Here is a 25599-nt window from a genome sequence, read left to right as displayed (position 1 = left end):
CAAGCCCCATGTCAGGCTCTGCGCTGACAGCTCAGAGCGTGGAGCCTGCTTCAGATTCTGTCTCCGGCTCTCTCTGCCCCTCCCCCACTCTGTGTCTCTCCCTCTCCCTCTCTCCCTCAAAAAAAAATAAAAACATAAAAAAAAAAAAAACAACGCATGTGAACCTCATTGATAAAAACAATCCAAATCATTTTTCAAAATGATCTCAGCAAAGTTTTATTTAGCAATACTAGTGCTGATAAAGATATGATGAAATATGCATTCTAGTATATCACTGATGGAAGAATGTGAACTGTTTCCACCAATGGAAACGCATTCTGACAATAAACGAAGAATTTTAATACTGATGCCACTGGATATAGAAATTATAAATTCTGGGGGGGTGCCTGGGTGGCTCAGTCAGTTGAGCGTCTGACTTTGGCTCAGGTCATGATCTCACAGTCCCTGAGTTACAGCCCCACATCGCACTCTGCTGACAGCTCAGAGCCTGGAGCCTGCTTTGGATTGTGTCTCCCTCTCTCTCTGCCCCTTCTCTGCTCATACTCTCTCTCTCTCAAAATTAAATAAACATTAAAAAAATTTTTAATAAAAAATTATAATTCTGGTAACTGTAATTTAATAATATTACATATACAAGGATGCCTATTGTAATAAAAAACCAGAAACCGTCTAAATGTCCAAAACCAGGGGAATGCATAAGGAAAATATCTAGTTGATGAAATATTATACAGCTATTAAAACTGATGACTATGAAACATACACAATAACCTAGGAAATACTAGTCTACTAAACAAAAAACAGGATCTAAAATGCATTTTTTTCTTATTCTTTTTTCTTTTTCTTTTTTAAGTAGACTACCCCCAACATGGGGCTCTAACTCCTGACCCCAAAACAAAGAGTCACATCCTCCACCAACTGAGTCAACCAGGCACCCCTAAAATGTGTTTTTATCACTAATACAACTATACAAAGATTAAAGAGAAACACTAGAAAACAAACATTCAAAATATTAATAATGGTTATATTTGGATATAGGTAATTTCTCTCCTTATCAATTATCTCATTTTTCTATTTTTCTAATTTAACAAGCAGGTATTCCTTTAATATTTTCCTTATTTATTTTTTCAAATTTTAGTGAAAGAGAGAGAGCAAGTGGGGGACAGGGGCAGAAGGAGAGAGAAAGAATCTCAAGCAGGCTCTACACTCAGCAAGGAGACTGATACAGGGCTCAATCCCACAACCCTGGGATCATGACCTGAGCCAAATCAAGGGTTCGTTGTTCAACTGAATGAGCCACCCAGGTATCCCTAATATTGTCTTACACAAGTAGTACACAAATATATGAACAGGTTAAAGATTAAAAGACTACAAGAGTATGAGAATAATATGTAACCTTCCCCATCAACAGTCACCCGGCACTATCCCCCTTTTCCATCTCTGATAAGTTTGCACTGTGTTTCTAGTAATTAAACATATATAAATGTTTTTAACAAATATTTATGTTAAATATTCAATAAATGATATTTTTATAACAGAAAATTTTAAAGGAGAAAAAAAATCACCATCACCAAATTTTCTACTGATGTATTATTATATAACCATGAACAAAAAGTTCTGCTTAATTCTATATTTTAATTTCTTTAAACTTCAACACTTACAGATTTTTTATTTTGATCAAGCACCTATTATTTATAGACTAAATGTTAGATATTCTATATAATAATGATTATTTTTCTTGAGATTAATGAAAAAAATAATATCCATTTTATTCACTAACTTCAAATTTACTTGCTTTGTTTACCACAAAATATACAAATGGGTTAATGCTCCCAAATTAGAGCATTTAATTAAAACATTTTCCCTTTTTATTGGGCTAACATTATTGATTCTTTGTTGGCAACACTTCTGCTTTTGGCTCAAAAGGTTACAGCAGACCAAAATCTAGGTAAAAATCTAAAATGGGCCATAAAAATCTTGAGAACTTATTTACTTTTCTTACAACTACCTAGATGTAAAAGTGAAATTTAGAGACCCTGTTTTGTTTATTTCTTTGTGGAAAATAAATGTAGTCAATTGAGTACAATTTCTTTTTTTTTTAATTTCTTTTTTTAACGTTTATTTATTTTTGAGACAGAGAGAGACGGAGCATGAATTCCGGGGAGGGTCAGAGAGAGGGAGACACAGAATCTGAAACAGGCTCCAGGCTCTGAGCTGTAAGCACAGAGCCCGACGCGGGGCTTGAACTCACGGACCGCAAGATCATGACCTGAGCCGAAGTCGGCCGCTTAACCAACTGAGCCACCCAGGCGCCCCAGAGTATAATTTCTTAATAAAAGCTAATGACTTTGAGTAGATAGGAACTACATGAAAAAACTTCCTATTGCTCTCAGTTTAGTTAGTGTTTCATCAAAACATTAAAGGAAATAATCCCAAAATGAAGATCTCAGGGTATGGACTGATAAAAGCTATTGACTGAGAATTCTTGAAATGTGTTACATCTCAAAAATATTTCTTAAAATTAATTTTTTATTCAGAAAAAATTTAAGACTTTCAGAACAGTTATAAGAATAAGAATAGTATAAAGTATACCCACATATTTACCTTTACCCATATTTAATTATTGTTACCATTTTACCCCATTTACTTGTTTTACCATTCTCTTTCTAGAATACACACATACATACACACACACACACACACACACACACACACACACGCTTTTTTTAAAAGTATTTCAGAAAAGTTAATATATATACATTCTAGCTCCATGTTTCTAAACATATCTTAGAATGTTTCCTAAGAATATGGATATTCTCTTACATAACCAGAGTACTGATATCAGCTTCAGTACATTTAACATTGAAATAATTCTTTAATTAGGGCACCTGGGTGGCTAGGTTGGTTAAGCATCTGACTTCGGTTCAGGTCAAGAGCCCCTACTTCATTCAGATCCTCTGTCCCCCTCTCTCTCTGCCCCTCCTGGGCTCAAACTCTCTCAAAAATAAAAATTAACATTAAAAAAAAAAGGAAATAATTCTTTAATCGTCTCTTTTGTCAACTGGTCTAACGATGTTCTTTATCACAGTTTTTTATATCCAGTATAGGAGAGTTAGGTATGGCTTAGTTGTCAAGTTTCCTTAGCCTCCTTTGATCTAGATCTTTACCACAGTCTCTTTGGCTTTTATGACACTGACATTTTTGACAAATCTCCTTTTTGTAACAGAGCATTCCTAGTTCATGGTTTTTCTGATGATGCCTCATGATTAGATTCCAGTTACGCAAATCTTACCTGAAATATAGTATTCTATTAGTGAAACTGTGTCCTTCTCAGGGTATCATGGATGTCCATCTACCATCTTCACTAATAATATTAATTTTAATGACCTTGTCAAGGTGTTATCCAATTCCCTCACTTTATAATTACTAATTTCTCCCTTGCAATATGTGGGAGAGACTTTAAAACAATGCAAATATCCTGGTTACATATTGAAAATGCCCTTAGATTTAGGATATTTTTATTATTCTTGTCTGATCCAATCTTTACCATGATAGCTGCAGGATAATTTCCAACTCCTTCATTTACCAGTTGGAAACCTGGCATTCTATTATAAACAAGTACCCTCTCTTCTACCTTCTCTGCTTTCAGCATAGATGCATGAGTTCATTTTCCCTCCAATGGTTTGCAATTTGCTACTGTACTTTTTTAGCATTCAAATTGTCCCAAATTTAGCCAGTAGGAGTTACTTCAAGCTAGCTCCTTTGTAACAAGTCTCCACCTATTTGGGGGCATTTCTTTTCTTACTTTCTAGTGTTATAAGACACTTTGGGCTTATCTTGTACCTATCCTGCTCCCGTCCTAGAATAAGTCATTTTTCCAAGGAGCCCAACTTCCTTTCAGTGGGAAGTGGTATAAAAGTCTAAATCTGGGTGCGCCTGGGTGGATAAGTTGGTTAAACATCTGATTCTTGACATGACTCGGGTCATGATCTCATAGTTCCCGAGATCAAGCCCCACATTGGGCTCTGGGCTGACAGTGCAGAGACTACTTGGGATTCTCTCTCTGTCTCTGCCCCTCCCCTTCTCACATGCATGTGTGCGCTGTCTCTCAAAATAAATAAATACACTTTAAAAATATGGGGCACCTTGGGGCACCTGGGTGGCTCAGTCGGCTGAGCGTCAGACTTCAGCTCAGGTCACGATCTCACAGCTCGTGAGTTCGAGACCTGCATCAGGCTCTGTGCTGACAACTCAGAGCCTGGAGCCTGCTTCGGGTTCTGTGTGTCTCTCTCTCTGCCCCTTCCCTGCTTACGCTCTTTCTCTCTCTCAAAAAAAATAAACATTTTAAAAAATGGGGTTTTTTTAATTTTTTATTTATTTATTTATTTTTAATTTTTTTTTCAACGTTTATTTATTTGTGGGACACAGAGAGACAGAGCATGGACGGGGGAGGGGCAGAGAGAGAGGGAGACACAGAATCGGAAACAGGCTCCAGGCTCTGAGCCATCAGCCCAGAGCCTGACGCGGGGCTCAAACTCACGGACCGCGAGATCGTGACCTGGCTGAAGCCGGACGCTTAACCGACTGTGCCACCCAGGCGCCCCGATGTTTTTTTTTTTTTTTTTAAATATGGAGCACCTGGTTGGCTCAGTCAAACATCCAACTTTGGCTCAGGTCATGATCTCATATGTTCCTGAGTTCGAGCCCCACATCGGGCTGTGTGCTGACACCTCAGAGGCTGGAGCCTGCTTTGGATTCTGTGTCTCCCTCTCTCTGCCCCTCCCCTGCTCATGCTCTCGTTCTCTCTCTCTCAAAAATAAACATACATACATACATACATACATACATACATACATACGTACATAACTAGGGACGCCTGGGTGGCTCATTGGATTAAGCGTCAAGCTTCAGCTCAGGTCATGATCTCACGGTTTGTGGGTTCAAGCCCCGCATTGGGCTCTGTGCTGACAGCTCGGAGCCTAGAGCCTGCTTTGGATTCTGTCTCCCTCTCTTTCTGCCCTCCCCTGCTCATGCTCTGTATCTCCCTCTCTCAAAAAATAAATAAACTTAAAAACGAATTAAAAAATAAAGAAATAGAAACAAATAAATAAAGTCTAAATCTGGGCATTACATTTGCTTACTGCTACTGGGGTGCTAATGCTTCTTGTCCTTTTCAACAAATAGAGCTAAGAAATCTACATAGGTATGTGTATGGGTATACTACACACATGAATATAAATATATACACATACAAATATATACACATATTTATATGGCCACCTATCCATGCATGTAACACATACATATGTATGTTTTTAAAGTCATAAATCCATACTTACACCTTGAATTATAATCTACTCACATAATATTCTCGTCTTCCCATCTATAATTGTATGTGCATATTCCCTCAGTAACAGCACCAGCTCCCAAGAACAACACCATTTACTCATTTTTTCTTAATCCTATTATACATCTACAGTTGTTTCAGAATTGCTGTGTTCCACACTACCAAAAAGCAAACCTAAAAGAGTTCAGTACTTGTTTGCAATTCTCCTCCATCTCTTATATCCCATCTTGTCCAAAAGAGTATATATAATCAAACACTGTGTTTGCAAAATCCTTACATAAGTTCTTTCATTCTTTTTTGTATATTTTCCACTCTACTCTCTCCTTCCATTGTTAGTAGCCAACTTCATTATTTTCTGGTTTATCTTTTGTTTTTGTTTTTTGTTTTTGTAAATTATGGTAAGCTCTGTTTTACACCAAAGACAGCATAGTATATATGCTTTTTATTCACCTAACATTATCTCTAGAAATCACTCCATATCAATTCACAGGGATCTTACTCATTTTTTGTTATAGATGTATAGGTAGTTCTCCATTATATGTATATACCAGAGTATATTTTAACTAATCTCCTATTCCTGAACCTTTAGATATTTTCCAATATTTTGCAGTTACAAATAATACTGCAATGGATAACTCTATGCATATATATTTTAAGTAAGCTCTATGCCCAATGTGGAGCTTGAACATGACCCTGAGATCAAGAGTTGCATACTCTACCAAGTGAACCAGCCAGGTACCTCTATGCATATGTATTTTTGTACTGTTAGAAATATATCTTCAAGATAAAATCCTACAGATGGGGGTGCTGGATGAAAGAGTAAGAAAGCACACATGTAGTTTTCTTAATATTGCCAAATTCTCCTCCACAGGTGTTGGAAAAGTACCATATTTTGATTCAAAATTATTTGGTAATCTACTGATACCTTAGAAATCCTGGTGCACCTCTTTTGGATTTCAGGTGGTAGTTAGAGTAGTCTCATGAAGTTTTGAACTCTCCCTCTCACTCCTGCCCAAACTGATGATTTTATATATTTTTAAATTTTGCAAATCTTTGCAGAAAGGAATTAACAAGGAAAAGTAAGATACTTAAAGTACTTACTGAGTGGTGTTGTGTCTGGAGGTGGAAAATTCTCAGTAAAGTTGACATTACACAAGTCTGTGCTACAGCAGCAGAAACGGTATGTTCCATTCTGAATTGAGGGAGGGGTAGTAGTTACTACACATTCTTCATAGTGACATTCCTGGGGATCTCCAATGTGAGACCAACATCCTACAAATTGATATTAACGTAAACAAGTTAGGGATTAATACAATATATAAAATTTAAAGAAAAATAACAAATTAATAATTATAATCAATGTGACAGAATAAGTGCATATACACTTATAACATATTCACATGTTATACATATAACATATATATGTATAACATATACATGTTATACATATACACATATAACATATACACATATAGCATATACACTTATAACATATACACATGTTATACATATAACATATACATGTTATACATATACACATATAACATATACACATATATACATATAACATATATATATGTATAACATACACGTTATACATATACACATATAACATATACACATGTTATAAAACACTCCTGGAAATCAATAGGAAATACACATTGTTTAAATAACAAAAAAATGGCAAAGTATTAATAAGCATTTCACGGGGAGAAAAGCCACTAATAATGGTTTGACCTCATCATTAATCTAAGAATTACTATTAAAGTAACATTAATATTTCATTTTTATCTATTAAATTGTTCTAGGCTTAAAAAAATAATATACAATTGTAACAAGGTTTCAGTAACACTCCCATATACTCCTGGAGGGAATGTAAATGTATATAGCATTTCTAGAAAGCCATATGGCAATTTTTATAAAGAGCCTTTAAAATATTCATGCTTTATAACTTAATAAGTCTACTTCTAGCAATCTATTCCAAGCAAATAATCAGATATAATCAAAGATTTAAGTTCAAAGATATCTACTGAAGCGTATGTATTATAGTAAAACTGAAAAACAGTAAAATGTCCAACAACAGAGTAATGTGTAAGTAAATTGTGTGTACACAATATGTGTGTATACAATGAAATATTGTACAGAGGTTAAAAATGTTCTCAAAGAATATTTAAAGATATGGGAAAATGTTCATACTATAATTTAAGATAGGGAAAACTGGGTATGAAATTGTTTATACATACTACATCATTCTAATTTTGAAAAATAAGTATACGCACATATAATAAACATAGAGGTACATAAAAAATATACCTGCAGGGAATAAACTAATATGGTAAAAAAGCTTGTAAGAGGATGGAATTGTAGACATTTGTTTTTCTTCTAGTTTTCTATATTTTCTAAACTTCATAGAAAGAAAATACATTGTTAACATTATAATAGGAAAAATATTATAAAAATAAGCTAAAATCTAACTACCTTTCACAAATATGGAGTTTATGGATGAATATATACATGGATATATATTTTAAAACTGTTTTCCTAGAGAGGGTTTTAATCTATGTCCATGTCCTTGTTAGATAAATTTCAATGATATGAAACACAAAGTTATTTCAGGTAAGAAAAGTATTACTTGCCTTGTTTTACGAGGTTTATATCCCCTTTTGATTTCTCCCAAAGGCCATAGCAAGTGCTACCTTTTGAACATAATATTGTTCCATTTTCATGAGAGATTCGACTCTCACCTATGCCAAGGTCTTGTTGATAGGGATCTTTAAATGCACATAGACGTTCTTGGTTCTGAGAAGCTAAAATAAATAAAAGAATGACAAATTTATTTTTATGACAATCTTAGCAAAGCATTCTTTTATGAAATCTTAGTCATTTTGAAAGGCATAATAAATTTTCCACTAAATCCCTATCAAGGCTTGAATAAATTTGTAATATTATATTTATTCAATAACTTCTTCCTGTTCATTAACTAGCACCAAAGAAGAATCAAACCTGAAAACTGATTTCTCAAAATCAATCCCTTCTTACACAAATTATTCTCACCACTCTCCTATTAAACAATTTAGGTATGTGAGTAAAGAAATATCATTTTAAAAGTTCATGGTTTAAATTATCAAAACTTTAAAACATAAAAACAAACAATTTAATAAACTAGAGGGCTAAATAATCTTGTAAAATTCTGCAGGACTCACATTTATCATAGTTTAAAGTCATTTGTAGAAAGCTAAACATACATCATTGGGCACAGTAAACTATGGATAAGGAGAGTGACTACCAGTGGAGTACAGGGTTTCTTTTTAGGCAGATGGAAACGTTCTAAAATTAGATTGTGATAATGGTTGCACAATTCTGTAAATTTACAAAAAAATAATCCATCACTTAAAATAGTATACAAATTATACCTTAGTAAATTTGTTAAAAAAATTTTTTGTAACGTTTATTTATTTTTGAGGGGGGGAGGGAGAGGGAGAGGGAGAGGGAGAGGGAGAGGGAGAGGGAGAGAGTGGAGGAGGGGCAGAGAGAGACAGAGACAGAATCTGAAGCAGGCTCCAGGCCCCAAGCTGTCAGCACACAGTGACACAGGGCTCGAACTCATGAGCCGTGGGATCATGACCTGAGCTGAAATCAGACACTTAACTAACTTAAGCCACCCAGGCGCCCCTAATATCCTTAGTTTTTAAAACAAATTTACTGGGGCACCTGGGTGGCAGGTACGCAGTGCAGAGAAGTGAACGAACTGGGGGATAGAAAAGCTGCAGAGAAAAGGAAGCTGCTTTCGCAGAGACTGAACAGGGAAAGAGGAGAAAGGGGAAGAGTGCAGGGCATCGGGATCTGTGCAAGAAAAGCATCCCCCCAAAAAGCAGCTGGACAGAAAGAAAGAGAAAGAGTGAAAACACTTGCAGGAGACTGACTAGGAAATCCGTTCCCAACAATCATTGACAGGGAGAAAAGAGAGGTTTTCAATACCACCAGGATTCTATAAACAGTGGAGCACAAAGTGTGAAGTTCAGGATCTCAGTGCCTGGTGGTGCTCCGGTGAGGAAGTAGGGTGAATCATCAAGAGCAGGCAGTGCCGGTCTGTGGGGTCCATGTGCCACAGAGGGGAGAAGCAGTTTCCTTGCTTAGAGTGCATCTGGTAGAGGTGTTATGGTCTCCCCACAGGCAAAAGTCCCAGTGGACCCCAGAAAACTGCCATATTTACTGATATTGGGACAAAGACGCCAGATTGTGGCAACACCTGATACTAGCTGTGTGTTATGATTTGCCATAATCTCTGAACCTTTGCTGCTGCACAATCACTGAAAATGCTGAACATTTTCTGAGACAAGCTGGAACCCGGCCATTGTCCAGTGAGAGACTGTCCCCAAGAAAGTCTGCACAGGTCCAAGCTGCTGGGCCTCTGAAGTGTGGGATTTTTAGACACAACCCCTTCTGGCATAAAACTCTGGAGGAAGGTGCCACCTGACAAATGGACAGCTTGGACACAGACAGGATAGAAGCAGGAAGTGGATGGAGGCCTAAGACAAAGGAGAGGCGCCTGCCTGATCAAGGCTCAGTGAGAGTGTGAAGTTCCTGCACCAGAGACTAGGAAGCTGGGTGAGCCATTACCACCTCTCCCATGATGTGCATGCACACATCCATAAGCGCACCACACGGATCCATCCCAGTAAGCTAAGCAGCACCACTTCAATGGAGAACGGAGCCATTACATCAACACCTGCCCAACTACACCCTCCAAGCACATCCCCAGAAGACCAACAGAAGTCACTCCACCTGCTTAGTGTATGGACTATAGAGTGATTCATAGTTTCAGTTCCAGGAGAAACTGGATATAAGTTCATTCAGTTTTCATTCTGTTTGATGGTTCACTTATTTGTTCATTTTCTTTGCTTCTGTTTTTGCTTAAGTTGTTTTCTTCTATTTCATTTTCTTTTATTTTATTCTATTATATAATTTTTTTAATTTTTAAGTTTTATCTTGCCTTTTTTTCCTATCCTTTCCCTTCTTTCTCTACTCTATCAAGCTTCTTTCAATAAGCAGACTGAAACATATCCAGGATCTAGCTTCCTTTATTTGATTTTTGTACTGTTTTTAATTTTTTAATTTTAATTTTTTATTAATACATTTTTTTCTTCCTCAAAAATGACAAACCAAAGGAATTTACCCAAAAAGAAAGAACAGCAAGAAATGACAGCCAGAGACTTAATCAAACAGATATAAGTAAGATGTCTGAACTAGAATTTGGAACCAGGATAATAAGAATACTAGCTGAGGTTGAAAAAAGCGTAAAAGACACCAGAGAATCCCTTTCTGTGGAGACACAAGAAACAAAATCTAATAAGGCTGAAATTAAAATGATGTAACTGAGATGCAATCTTGAATGGATGTCATGACATCAAGGATGGGCAAAGTAGAGCAGTGAATCAGTGATGTAGAAGATAAAATTATGGGGGTACCTGAGTGGCTCAGTTGGTTGAGCTCCCAACTTCAGCTCAGGTCATGATCTTGTGGTCCGTGAGTTTGAGCCCCACATCAGGTTCTGTACTCATGCTCGGAACCTGGAGACTGCTTTGGATTCTGTGTCTCCCTCTCTCTCTGCCCTCCCAATTGTGCTCTCTCTCTCTCTCGCTCTCTCTCTCGTTCTCTCTCTCTCTCTCAAAAATAAATAAACATCAACAAAAAAAAAGAAGATAAAATTATGGGGAATAATGAAACAGAAAAAAAAGAGGCCAACCAAGGCAAAAGATCACGATTCAAGACTTAGAGAACTCAGTGACTTATTAAAAAGGAAAAACATCCAAATCATAGGAGTCCCAGAAGATGAAGAGAGAGAAAAGGGGGCAGAAGGTTTACATGAGCAAATTATAGTGGAAAACTTTCCTAATCTGGTGAAGTACACAGACATCAAAATTCAAGACGCACAGAGAACTCCCATTAGATTCAACAAGAACCGACCATCACCAAGGCATATCATAGTCAAATTCACAAAACAGACAAGAAAAGAATTATGAAAGCAGCAAGGGAAAAAAAGTCCTGAACCTATAAGGGAAGACAAATCAGATTCACAGCATATCTATCCACAAAAATGGGGCAGCCCAGAAAGGAGTGGCAGGATATACTCCAGTGTGCTGAATCAGGAAAATATGCAGTCAAGAATTCTTTATCCAGCAAGGCTATCATTCAAAATAGAAGAATAGATAAAGAGTTTCCCAGATAAACAAAAACTAAAGGAATTCATGACCACTAAACCGGCCCTGCAAGAAATTTTAAGGGGGGACTCTTTGAGTGGCAAAAAGACAAAACAAAACAAAAAGACCTAAAGCAACAAAGACAGTGAACGTCACCAGAAACACCAACTCTACAGGGAACACAATGGCACTAAATTCATATATTTCAGTACACATTCTAAATGTAAATGGATTAATCAGGGAAATACAAATCAAAACCACACTGAGATACCACCTCACAATAGTCAGAGTGGCTAAATTAACAACTCAGGAAACAACAGATGCTGGTGAGGATGTGGACAAACAGGAACTCTATTGCACTGTTGGTGGGAATGCAAACTGGTGCAGCTGCTCTGGAAAAGAGTGTGGAGGTTCCTCAAAAAATTAACAATGGAACTACCCTTCAACCCAGCAATAGCATTACTAGGAATTTATCCAAAGGATACAGGAATGCTGATTCATAGGAGCACATGTACTCCAATGTTATAGCAGCGCTTTCAACAAGAGCCAAATTATGGAAAGAGTATAAATGCCCATCAACTGATGAATAGATAAAGAAGATGTGGTTTATATATACAATGGAATATTATTCAGCAATCAAAAAAATGAAATCTTGCCATTTTCAACAATGTGGATGGAACTAGAGTGTATTACACTAAGCAAAATAAGACAAAGACAAATATCATGATTTCATTCATATGTGGAATTTAAGAAACAAAACAGATGAACAAAGGGGAAGGGAAGCAAAAATAAGATAAAAACTGAAAGTGAGGCAAACCATGAAAGCCTCTTAATACAGAGAACAAACTGAGGGTTGTTGGCAGGGTGTGGGTGGGGGGATGGGCTAAATGGGTGATGGACATTAAGGAGGGCACTTGTTGGGATGGGCACTTGATGTTATATTTAATGATGAATCACTAAATTCTATTCCTGAAATCATTATTATACTATATGATAACTAACCTGGATTTAAATTTAAAAAAATTTTTTTTAGGGATGCCTGGATAGTTCAGTCAGTTGAGTGTCTGACTTCGGCTCAGATCATCATCTCACAGTTCATGAGTTCAAGCCCTGCATCAGGCTCTGTGCTGACAGCTCAGAGCCTGGAACCTGCTTTGGAATCTGTGTCTCCCTTTCTCTCTGCCCCTCCCCCACTCGTGCTCTGTCTCTGTCTCTCTTTCAAAAATAAATAAACACTAAAAAAAAAAAAAGGAAACTTTGGAAATAACCTAAATGTAAAATATTTAAAAAAAATTTTTTTAATCAATATAAAGCCAGAAACAGAAATGTTCAATCACACCTTTTGCTGAAGGAACAACCAATCTATTTCAATGCTAGTTAATCTTTTTCCATATACATAATCTGATTTAACTAATTCTAATAGAATATTTGCCACATAACTTATCAGTTAACAAATATTTATCAACATTGCTGAGAATACCAAAGAAGTAAAAGGTTATCAAAAGCAACAGCTAATCTTTATTTGGTTTCTTAAAGTTGACTTTCCTAATATGTTTGACTAGTCAGAATAACAGTCTAATACACATGACCAATATATTTATTACTCATGGGCTTCTGACTTATTCAGAAGAAGAAATAAGTGAGGTAAGATACACATGAAGATAAGGGTGTATCTTATTTTATATACTATGGCTTAATTCACTAGCACCTTAGCACTGGAAATAATCTGTGAAAATAATGTTTTCTGAACCTACAAAACTAAGCACCAAACTCTGAACAAAAAATAAAAGAGCCAAGAACTGTATACCCAAATCCATTTAGACACATAGACCTGCCATATTTATCATAAGAGAAGCACCATCAAAGTATTAGGCAAGGCAAATAAGATATTCACAAGTAGGTAATATAGAGTTCTACCCTTCAAGCATCTTACATGATCTGTTTGGAGATACACAGTAATTACTGATTTCAGTAATCACAAAGAATAATTACTAAAAATAAATGTAACTTGATTTCCACATTTAAAACCATTTAGGCAGTCTTCTATGAAATATTACTAATATCAACTAAAGAGCCAGAAAATAAAGTACAGCCTATTTATAAAAACCAATTCTAGGACATCAGTGTAATTATGATTCTACCATATTTCTGCAACATGTAGCCACATATTCAAAGTCATTTAATGACAAGTTTAATTATAGTTACTAGGTTATCTCGCACATTTAATACCAGTATTTCTTTAAGCTATCCTAATGTGCAAACTTTACAAATGATTGCAAAGGTTAAAATCAAACATATTTCTAGATGTAAAGTAGATACAGCAAAAGATTCATACTTAAAAGTTTTGAACTATAAACAAAAACTCTGTAATGCACATATAAAAAAGCATATCTATATGGCATAATTGCTTTTTCCTATCCCATCTCGTTAAAAAAATTTTTATTATTTTTTTAGTAATCTCTACACCCAACATGGGGCTCAAACTGACAACCGTGTGATCAAACATCATATGCTCTTCTGACTCAGTCAGCCAAGAGGCCCCTCCATTTTATTTTGAAGGTTTTGAGGGGTTTTTTTTGAAGTCTAATGCCTCCCTCCTCAGTGCAAACATTCCACATAATCACTACACAATACCAAAATCAAGAAATTGACATTAAGGGGCGCCTGGGTGGCACAGTCGGTTGAGCGTCCGACTTCAGCCAGGTCACGATCTCGCGGTCCGTGAGTTCGAGCCCCGCGTCAGGCTCTAGGCTGATGGCTCGGAGCCTGGAGCCTGCTTCCGATTCTGTGTCTCCCTCTCTCTCTGCCCCTCCCCCCGTTCATGCTCTGTCTCTCTCTGTCCCAAAAATAAATAAAACATTAAAAAAAAAATTAAAAAAAAATTAAAAAAAAAGGAAATTGACATTAAGATAATTCATACAGTTTATTCAGATTTCACCAGTTATGCATGCAATAATCTATGTGTATGAGTGTAAATCTATGCGATTCTGTTACATTCTATCAAAATCACAATACTCTACTATCCCAAGATTCCTTCATGTTAACCATTTATAATCACCATCTGTTTCCATTCCTAAAAAATAGCAACTACTAATCTGTTATCCAGCTTGATATTGTTATTTCTTGATTGTTATATAAAGAGAATCATGCAATACATATCCATTTGAGATTGGCTTTTTTCACTAAGCAAAATTTCCTTAAGGGTCATCCAAGTTGCTGCCTGTATCAACAGTTTATTACTTTTTATGGAGTCATATTCCATTGTATGGATGTACCACAATCTGTCTAACTTTTCACCCTTCAAAAGGTCATTTGGGTAGTATCCAGGTTTTGGCTACCAGAAATAAAACTGCTACGAACATTTGTGTACATGTTCAATTTTAACAGAAATTTTATTTAAAGTAAAACGAGAATAATATTCTATAAAGTATGATGTCTACAAAAAGGAACTTGACATTAGACCATTTGCTCTACCAACAGAATACATTATGCCCCATCATATACATTTTGTGCACTAAAAACTTACATAGCATTCAAATCCCCTTTCTCAGACCAAGTACTTGTAGCACTGTCAGTAATTGGCTTGTATTACAAAATCTTGGTTTAAAGAGTCATGCAAGTAGTAGTCCTTACATATAAACAAAGTAAAATGTGGCAAAATAAATAACAGCTAATTATGGCATTAAATATCTGAAATGAGAGACTCCAGTTACGGGGTGTTTTTTTGTTGTTTAAACAAAGACTGGTCCTTTGTAATGAGGTCAAACAGGCCAAGTATGCCCTCTTTCCCTTCTGATGCCTGGACACCAAAGGCCGTTTAATGTGGAAACCTCTGCTGGCCAGCTTTTCCTAGAAGCATGCCAAGGACAAGATTGATCCATCAATCTTTATCTCTATTTTCTTTCCCCTACATTAAAAGTAAATAGGCATTTGGCAAATAAGTTTTCACATAATAAATGTGAATTTCACATTAAAATACTCAAAACTACAATGAAACAACAGTACTACCATCTATTAGAATGACTAAAAGTTAAAAATAAAACAAAACAGAAACCTCTTGACAATATCAAGTAGTGCCAAGGATGTTGACACAGATGGGGAAACAATTCTAATAAAAATGTAAAACAGTACAGCCACTGTGGAAAATAGTTTGATATTTTCTTATAAGTTAAACATTTAACATTTAACTCATTAACCCCACTCCTAGGTGTTGACCTAAATGTAATGAAAATCTATGTTCACACAAAAACTTACATGTAAATACTTATAATGACTTTATTTGTAGCCACCCAAAACTATTTATAACCCAAATGTCTCTCAACTTAAGAATGGATAAACAAAGACATGGAGAACTTGAAAGCATATTATTAAGTGAAAGAAACCAGTCTGAAAGGCTACATACTGTATTATTCCAACTATATGACATTCTGGAAAAGGCAAAACTATGGTGACAGTAAAAAGATCAGTGGTTGCCAGGGGTTGGGGGAAGGGAGGGATGAATGGGCAGAACACAGAGTATTTTTAGGTCAGTGCAATTCTTCTGTATGATACTGTAATGATGGATGCATGTCATTATACATTTGTCCACAGAATGTACGATACCAAGAATGAACCCAAGATTAAACTGTGGACTCTAAGTAATTATGTGTTATCTGTAGGTTCATTAATTCTAACAAATGTATCACAGAGGTTCAGGATATCAATAGTGGGGGCAGCTGTGCCTGTACTTTTCCACTTCATTTTGCTGTGAACCTAAGGCTGCTCTAAAAAATAAAGTTTATTTAGGGCACCCGGTTGGCTTAGTTGGTTGAGTGTCAGACTTCAGCTCAGGTCATGAGTGCAAGCCCCTCATCAGGCTCTGTGCTAATAGCTCGGAGCCTGGAGTCTGCTTTGGATTCTCTCTCTCTCTCTCTCTCTCTCTCTCTCAAAAATAAATAAACATTAAAAAAATTTTTTTAAGTTTATTTTAAAAAAATGGTACTTTTGAGAAATGCAATGCTTTATCTCAAAAAGAAATTTCTGATGCATAAAATTCAGATATAAAGTAACTTGGTATGGATGATTTTCAAGGATGTGAGAGGAGGGTGAGGGTTCTTGTGGCCACACATCTCAAATTATACCTAAAAGGTGACTGAATGGTGTAACCTATTGATGGTGGAATATTATTTTTTAGCACATAAAAGAATTATCAATAGTTCATATAAGGAAAATTCAGATTTTATACTTAGGATAATTTTCATTAGTTTACCTATAATTTATAAGGGAAAAGAACAAATGCAATCAACACTAAGTGCTTGTTCCGTTCACTAGCTGCAGAATTACATGCATTTTAAAACATTTTTAATTTTGTAACGTTCAGTGATAGACAACAAGCCAAAATATCAGACTATATACATTATCCTTCTCACACTCCATTTATTTGTTTTACCTCTTCCTCACATCAACCTTTTTCTCATAACCACAAATATTCAACATGCCAATTTCCTCAGAGAGATGCATCACATAAATTTTTAATTCTACTATACAAGCCCTACTTAGTATCACAAAAGTAAAACCTGAAGCACAGATAGAGAAATCTCCTATAAAACATTCTTCTTCTTAACATAAACCAGGCTTAGTCTTCAACAGTCATGTCTACAAAGTAAATCTAATGAATGGAACATGTGACCCCGTATTGTGTTTACATCTATCCATTTATTTATGTCAAATTAAAGAGGATTTTTTTGTGTGTGTTCCCTTTAACAAATCAAATTAAATTTAGTTCTGAAAATTAGCTGGCTCATATTCAGTATTTCCAAGATAGTGATACTGAATATATTTCTGAGGAAATATACCGAATATATTTTCTGAGGAAGTCAATGTCATGAAGTATTTATCCCTAACCTAAAAACCTCAATGGCTATATCAGAAGTTGAGAAGAATACCACCATAAATACCAGTCTCCAGCTTATGTTCAACCAATTCTGCCCTCATCAGCCATTAAAATGTACAACCACTTTATTTCTAGTGGAAGAACTGCCACTTTCCCTCATCTGCCTCTCTAGCTAGGATCAATAGGAACAGTTATAATACAATAATGAAGATTTGTCTACTACCTTCAATCAATTCCTTCCTGAAAATTGGCAAGGTGGTAAAAAAAAAAAAATCTAGTCAATGATAATCCTACAATGTCAAAATCAATTCTCACCTAATAGATATTACATTTCAAAATATAAAACATGCTAAGTATAAATCTTCCCGTAGCTTTGGTCAAACATTTCATCCTTTGCAAAAACAAACTAACTTCCTTCAATTAATAGCAAATATTTGTTACCTTGAGACAGAAAAACATACATTTAACTATTAAATGGAAATTATAATTGGAATCTTTGCGATATTCCCAATAATCCTATGAGCATTATCATTTCAATTTTACAAAGAAGGATACTAAAACATACAGAGGAATAAAGAAGTTATCCCAAATCACCCAGCTGCTAAGTATCAGGGTAAAGTTTCAAACTCATGTTTGTCTGATTCCAGAATGTCTGCCAAATAGATATTAGGCTAACTTATCAGAAATTTTAGGGTTTTTTTAATTGTTTCATAATTTTATTTGATGTATTTCATTTTTTTTGTAGTTTCAAGTTTGTTTTTTTTTAAATTTCAGGAGAATTTAGTGATTCATCACTTACATATAACACCAAGTGGTCATCCCAGCAAGTGCCCTCCTTAATGCTCATCACACATTTAGCCCATCTCCCTACCTACCTCCCTTCCAGCAACCCTCAGTTTGTTCTCTGTATTTAAGAGTCTCTTGTGGTTTGCCTCCCTCTCTTTTTATCTTACTTTTGCTTCCCTTCCCCTAATTTCATCCGTTTTGTTTCTTAAATTCCACATGAATGAAATCACATATTTATCTTTCTCTGATGCAGTTTCAAGTTTTTATTTGAATTCCAGTTAGTTAAAATTCAGTGTAATATTAGTTTAAGGTGAAACTTAGATTTTTATTTTCATTATTTTTTCTTTTGAATTTCTAATTATTTTCATTCAATTTGTTGTATTTTAAACTGTTTACATAGCAAAAACCAAAGGTATAAGCAGTAATCTCTGGATGGAGAGAACTGAATGTTCTTTTGATTTCTGTGCCCTTTTGAATTCTTTTTCTATAATGAAGACCATGCATTATTTCTATAATGAATTTTAAAACTAATTTAACAAAAAAATTAAAAGGGTCTAAAATTTTAAAAGGGCTCTTTTTCTTCTTAAATTGTAATGATTATACTCTACTTATAGTAATGTTTTGATGGATATTTGGTTAAAAAGTATTTTCAAGTATCAATTTATATTTCTAGCAATACAAGACTAAAAAAGATAAAATGCCCAAAGAAACACAAAAGATAAAATACCCAAAGAAATGCCTTCCAAACAGCCTTGTTGCACCATGAAATCATAACTAGAAAAATTATCCTTCAATTATTTTGTTATTTTGATAAACACAAACAACTCATTTCTCAGTAAGTTGCTTTTCATCATATATCATGGAAGGTCAAATTTAAAAAAAATTTTTTTTTATACATTTATTTATTTTTGAGAGACAGAGCACCAGCAGGGGAGGGGCAGAGAGAGAAGGAGACACAGAATCCGAAGCAGGCTCCAGGCTCTGAGCTGTCAGCACAGAGCCCAATGCGGGGCTTGAACCCACAAACCATGAGATCATGACCTGAGCTGAAGTCGGATGCTCAAATGACTGAGCCACCCAGGCGCCCCGAAGGTCAAATTTAATAAATGATAAGAATCATTAAATAAGTTTGACTCTAGGTGGGCCTAGAACCAAAGTTACCAGCCTGCTAGACAGATTACAACCAGGGGGGTACTCCAGAATTGTTCCAATGGGTCTGTAGCAGGTGCAACTGCTCCTCAAGCATCATCTGTGAACTGAATAAGTATGTTGTCCACAATAAAGGCATTACTGATTTGCAAATACACTAGATGCCATTATGAGTCATAAATGCCATTTAAAAAAAATTTTTTTTAATTGTTTATTTATTGTTGAGAGAGAGAGACAGAGTGTGAGCAGGGGAGGGACAGAGAGAAAGAGAGACACAGAATCTGAAGCAGGCTCCAGGCTCTGAGTCGTCAGCACAGAGCCAGAATGGGGTTTGAACCCACAAGCCACGAGATCACAACCTGAGCTGAAGTCGGATGCCCAACTGACTGAGCCACCCACGCGCCCAGTAATAAATGCCATTTTAAAATATGGATAAATTCAGTGATTACATATTTCTTTTTTCTCTCTAAAATCTTTAAAAAAAATTTTTTTAATGTTTATTTTTGAGAGAGACACAGAGCATGAGTAGGGGAAGCGCACAGAAAGAGAGAGACAGAATCTAAAGCAGGATCCAGGCTCTGAATTGTCAGCACAGAGCCTGAAGGTGGCCTCGAACCCACAAACTGTGAGATCATGGCCTGAGCCGAAGTCAGACGCTTAACCGACTGAGCCACCCAGGCACCCCTCTAAAATCTTTTTTAAATAGGCAATGCGCTGCATGGTTTAAAATACAGAAATATAAAGATACATAGTGAAAAGTTTCACTCATACCTTTGTTGCCAGTTGCCTATTCAAATGGTCCCTTCATTCCACCTCAGGAAACAACTATTCTTAACTAAGTTACTTAGGCATCCTTCCAAAGTTTCTTTATCATTACATATTTTCTAAATCAACAGATTCTAAAAGGCTGATGTTAAAAAGAAAAACTATTTTTTATTACTTTGACAATGCCCCAAATTAAGGCAAATATATAACTGAGAAGCTTCAGTAGCCATTCAATCCTGGCATCATCAAAGAATGGAATGTAAGTAGCCTGGTATATGATAAATCATGGGCTTCAGAGTTGGGTGAATCAGAATTCAAATCCCAATTTCCCTACTTGCTTCAGTTTCTTAATTAGTACCCAAAAAAAATAAAAATAAAAATAGGGGCACCTGAGTGGCTCAATCAGTTAAGCATAAACTCTTCGTTTCCCTCAGGTCATGATTTTGCAGTTCATGAGTATGGGCTCTGTGTCAGGCTCTACACTGATGGTATGGAGCCTGCTTGGGATTCACTCTCTCCCTCTCTTTCTCTGCCCCACTGGTGAGCTCTCTCTCTCTCTCTCTCTCTCTCTCTCTCTCTCAAAATAAATAAATAAACTTTAAAAATTTTAAATAAAAATAAAAATAAATATCCTAATTTGATGGATGGTTGGTAGGATATTTGTGTAAATCAATTTGTGCAAAATATGGGAGTAATATTAATCTTACTCTCCATGTAATTTTTTTAAAAATGGTTTTTAAAAACATTATACAGTATGATATCATTTATGAAAAATAAAATAACCCAAAATAATAATGTAGATTGTTTATGGATGCATATATGTGCTGAAATTATAGGTATAATGAAAAAAAAAAGGATTCATACCAACTTCAGGACAGTGATCAGTTTTGGTAAGGACTACAGGAAATGAAATTAGGGAGTGGAGCTTTCACTAACCTAATACATGCACACAAACATTTTTTAAACAAATCAAGTGCAAATATGACAAAATGTACCACTTGTTAAATCTTGGGCTAAGAAGAAAATCATGATAAAATCAACAGATGCAGAAAAAGCACTTGAAAAAATCCAATACCCATTCATGATGAAAACTCTCAGCAAACTAGGAATAGAGGGAAACATCCTCAACTTGATTTTGATAGTGAAGATGGCATGTCTGGGCAGGGGGTATATTAGAATTCTCTGTACTTTCCATTCAATTTTACAGGTAACATAGAACTATTAATAATATAGACACTCTTTAAATATATATATGGGGGGAGATGAAGAGGTATGATGAAAAACTAGGTAAAAGATGGAATTACTGCAATGATTACATTTTTAAAAAGATTTAGACAGTTACACTTTGTATTTTGATTGGTACATGCTGGTCGACACCCTGAGTACAAATCAACACATGAACAGCAGTTTCTAACTTAGGCAGGACCACTTGTCCAGAAGAATTAATTGGAAATATGTGGAAGCAATAAAGACATACCTTGTTTCATTGAGCTTTGCAGATATTGGATTTTTGACATACTGAAGGTTTGTGGCAAACTCGCATCATGCAAGGCTCTCAGCACCATTTTTCCAACAGCACTGGCTCGCTTTATGTCTGTGTGTCTTATTTTGATAATTCTCACAATATTTCAAACTTTCTTATTATATAATCATTATGGTGAACTTTGAATAGTGATCTTTGCTTTTACTATTGTAATTGTTTTGAGTTGCCATAAACTGCAACCATATAAGACGGATAATTTAATTGATAAATGTTGTGTGTGTTCTGATTCCTCTACTGACCAACAGTTCCCCCATCTCTCTTCCTCTCCTTGGACCTTCCTATTTTCTGTGACACAACAATATTGAAATTAGGGCAGTTAATAACCTTACAATAGCCTCTACATGATCAAGTGAAAAGAAGAGTCACACATCTCTCACTTTCAATCAAAAGCTAGAAATGCTTAAGCATTTATTTACCCTCCGTATCCAGAGCCTAAATAGGCTAAAAGTCAGGCCTCTTATGCCAGTTAGCCAAGTTGTGAATACAAAGGAAAATTTCTTGAAGGAAATTAAAAGTGCTATTCCACTGAACATATGAATGATAAGAAAGCCAAATGGCCCTATTGCTGATATGGAGAAAGTTTTAGTGGTCTGGATAGAAAATCAAACCAGTCACAGCATTCCCTTAAGTCGAAGCCTAATCCAGAGCAAAGCTCTAGCTTTCTTTAATTCTATGAAGGCTGAGAGAGGTGAGGAAGCTACAGAAAAGCTGGAAGTTAGCAGAGGTTGGTTCATGAAGTTTAAGAAAAGAAGCCATCACTATAACAAAGAAGGGCAAGATGAAGCAGCAAGTACTGATGTAGAAGCTGCTGCAACTTATCCAAAAGATCTAGCTAAGATAATTAATGTAAGTGGTTATACCAAACAACAGATTTTCAAGGGCACCTGTGTGGCTCAGCCAGTCAGGCATCTGACTCTTGATTTCAGTTCAGGTTATGATCTCATGGTACATGGATTTGAGCCCTGCAGGGACAGTGCCGAGCCTGCTTGGTATATTCTTTCTTTCTCTCTCTCTCTCTCTCTCTCTCTCTCTCTCTCTCTCTCTCTTTCTCTGTTTCTCACTCCCCCCCTTTGCCCCTCCCCTGCTAATGTCTGCTCTAAATAAATAAATAAATAAATAAATAAATAAATAAATAAGTGAACTTTTTTAAAAAAGAGAGATTTTCGATGTGGATGACACAGCCTTATATAGGAAAAAGATGCCACCTAAGACTTTCATAGCTAGAGAGAAGTCAATGACTGGCTTCAAAGCTTCAAAGCACAGGCTGGCTCTCTTGTTTGTTAGAAATTAATGCAGCTGGTAACCAAAATGAAACCAATGTTCATTGACTAATCCCCAAATCCTATGGTCCCTAAGAATTATGCTAAATCTATCTTCTTATATTCCATAAAAGAACAAGAAAACTAGATGACAGCACATCTGTTTACAACATGGTTTACTGAATATTTTAAGTGCACTGTTGAGACCTGCTGCTCAGAAAAAAACAAAACAAAAAAACCTTTCCAAATATTACTGCTCACTGAAAATGCACCTTGTCACTCAAGAGTTCTGATCAAGATGGACAAAGAGATTAATGTTGCTTTCATGCCTGCTAACGTAACATCTATTCTACACCCCATAGATCCAGGAGTCATTTTGACTTTCAAGTCTTATTATTTCTTTTAACTTTATTTATTTATTTTTAGAGAGACAGCACGCACAAGCAGGGAAAGGGCAGAGAGAGGAAGAGAGAATCCCAAGCAGGCTCTGTACTGCAGGGCTCGATCTCACAAACTGTGAGATCAGGACCTGAGTTGAAATCAAGAGTCAGACACTCAACTGACTATGCCACCCAGGCACCCCTCTAGTCTTATTATTTAAGAAATACATTGTGGAGCGCCTGGGTGGCTCAGTTGGTTAACTGTCTGACCAGTGTTTTGGGCTTAGGTCATGATCTCACGATTCGTGGGTTTGAGCCCCAAGGAGGGGCCTGCGCTGACAGTGCAATGCCTGCTTGGGATTCTCTCTCTCTCTCTCCCTTCCTGCCCCTCCCAAGCTCATTCTCTCTCTCTCTCTCTCTCTCTCTCTCTCAAAATAAATAAACAAACAAACAAAAAAAGAAATACATGTGTATGGCTATAGCTGCCATAAACAGTGATTCCTCTGATGGATCTGGGCAAAGTAAATTGAAAACCTTCTGGAAAGGATTTGCCATTCAGGTTGCCATTAAAAACATTAATGATTCATGGAAAGAGGTCAAAGTATCAAAATGAACAGGAGTTTGGAAGATGCTGATTCCAACTCTCATGGATAACTGAGGAGTTCAAGACTTCAACGGAGTAAGTAATTGCAAATATGGTGAAAAATACAACAGAACTAGAATTAGGAGAGTCTGAAGATATGACTAAATTGTTGCAATCTCATGATAAAACTTGCACAGATGAGGAGCTGCTTCTTACAGATGAGCAAAGAAAGTGGTTTCTTAAGACAGATCTACTCCTGATGAAGACACTATAAGGACTATTGAAATGACAACAAAAGATTTAGAACATTACATAAACTTAGCTGATAAAGGAGTGGCAGATTTTGAGAGGATTGATTCCATTTTTGAAAGTGTTCTACTGTGGATTAAAATGCTATCAGAAGTATTATGTGCTACAGAGAATTTTTCCTTGAAAGGCAGAGTCAATTGATGAGACAAACTGTTGTCTTATTTTAAGAAATTGCCACAGGTACCCCAAACTTCAACAACCACCACCCTGATCAGTCAAAAGCAACCAACATCAAGATAAGACACTCTGACCCCCCATTAGCAAAAAGATGATAACTCACTGAAAGTTCAGAAGAGGGTCAGTATTTTTTAGCAATAAAATATTTTTATTTTTTGAAGCTTATTTATTTATTTGGTGGGGGCGGGGGAAAGAGGGACAGAAAGAGGAGAGAGAGAATCCTAAGCAGGCTCCATATGGTCAGCACAGAGCCCAATACTGGGCTGGATCTCACCAACCGTGAGATCATGACCTGAGCCAAAATCAAGAGTTAGATGCTTAACTGACTGAGCTACCCAGGTGCCCCAGCAATAAAGTATTTTTAAATTAAGGTAGGTACATTGTTTTTAGATATGATGCTATTGCACACTTAGTAGACTACAATATAGTGTAAACATAACTTTTATATGCACTGGGAAACCAAGAAATTCATTTAACTCATTTTTTTAAAGTTTATTTTGAGAGAGACAGAGGCAGGGCAAGTGGGGGAGGGGCAAAGAGAAAGGGAGAGAGAGAGAGAGAGAGAGAGAGAGAGAGAGAGAGAGAGAGAGAATCCCATGCAAGCTCTGTGCTGCCAGCACAGAGCCCGATGTGGGGTTCAAACTCACAAAACCATGAGATACCTGAGCCGAAACCAAGAGTCAGATACTTAACTAACTGAGCCACCCAGGTGCCCCCCCATTTGACTCACTTAACTGTGATATTCACTTTACTGTAGTGGTCTGGAACCAATCCACAGTATTTCTGAGGTACGCATTTATTTTGTTTGTTGTTTTGTTTTGATTGTCACATGACTGGGGGGGGTCTTCATTAAGCTTTAAGCCCATGGTCAGTGGTACTAAATATTCTGCAATACGCAAAAAAGCTTTGCTGGTAAAAGAAACATCCTCTCCAAAATGCTATCTCACCCCCACAGTAGGGAGGTACAAAGGAAATTTATGATATGATTCTTGATTTTTAAAAGGAAGACAGGAAAATATAATATACATAATTAATTCAATTATGTGAATATGTTTGTCAAATAAGAGAATGTAAAAAAAATGTGATTTTTAATTTTCCTTAGATTAGGTAGTCAACTGAATCCAATCAATTCTCTGCCAAATGAACTGCTGCTTCTGATTTAAAACTCAGATTTTTGGGGCGCCTGGGTGGCTCAGTCGGTTAAGCGTCCGACTTCAACTCAGGTCACGATC

General features: G+C 36.1%; 1 protein-coding gene across 1 annotated transcript in view; it reads right to left on the bottom strand.

Annotated features, from left to right (window-relative positions):
* Positions 1 to 25599, bottom strand: part of BMPR2 (bone morphogenetic protein receptor type 2) — a 201911-nt gene that overhangs the window by 78361 nt on the left and 97951 nt on the right. The window contains exons 2-3 of the mRNA XM_043577513.1: positions 7981 to 8151; positions 6446 to 6616 (exon numbers count right to left, since the gene is read on the bottom strand). Coding sequence (XP_043433448.1) covers positions 6446 to 6616; positions 7981 to 8151 — 342 coding nt within the window. The remainder of the gene's footprint in view (positions 1 to 6445; positions 6617 to 7980; positions 8152 to 25599) is intronic.

Source organism: Prionailurus bengalensis, chromosome C1 (assembly GCF_016509475.1).
Source record: "Prionailurus bengalensis isolate Pbe53 chromosome C1, Fcat_Pben_1.1_paternal_pri, whole genome shotgun sequence".
NCBI lineage: Eukaryota > Metazoa > Chordata > Mammalia > Carnivora > Felidae > Prionailurus > Prionailurus bengalensis.
Note: the sequence above shows the minus strand (reverse complement) of the source record. Positions and strands in the feature narration are given on the sequence as shown.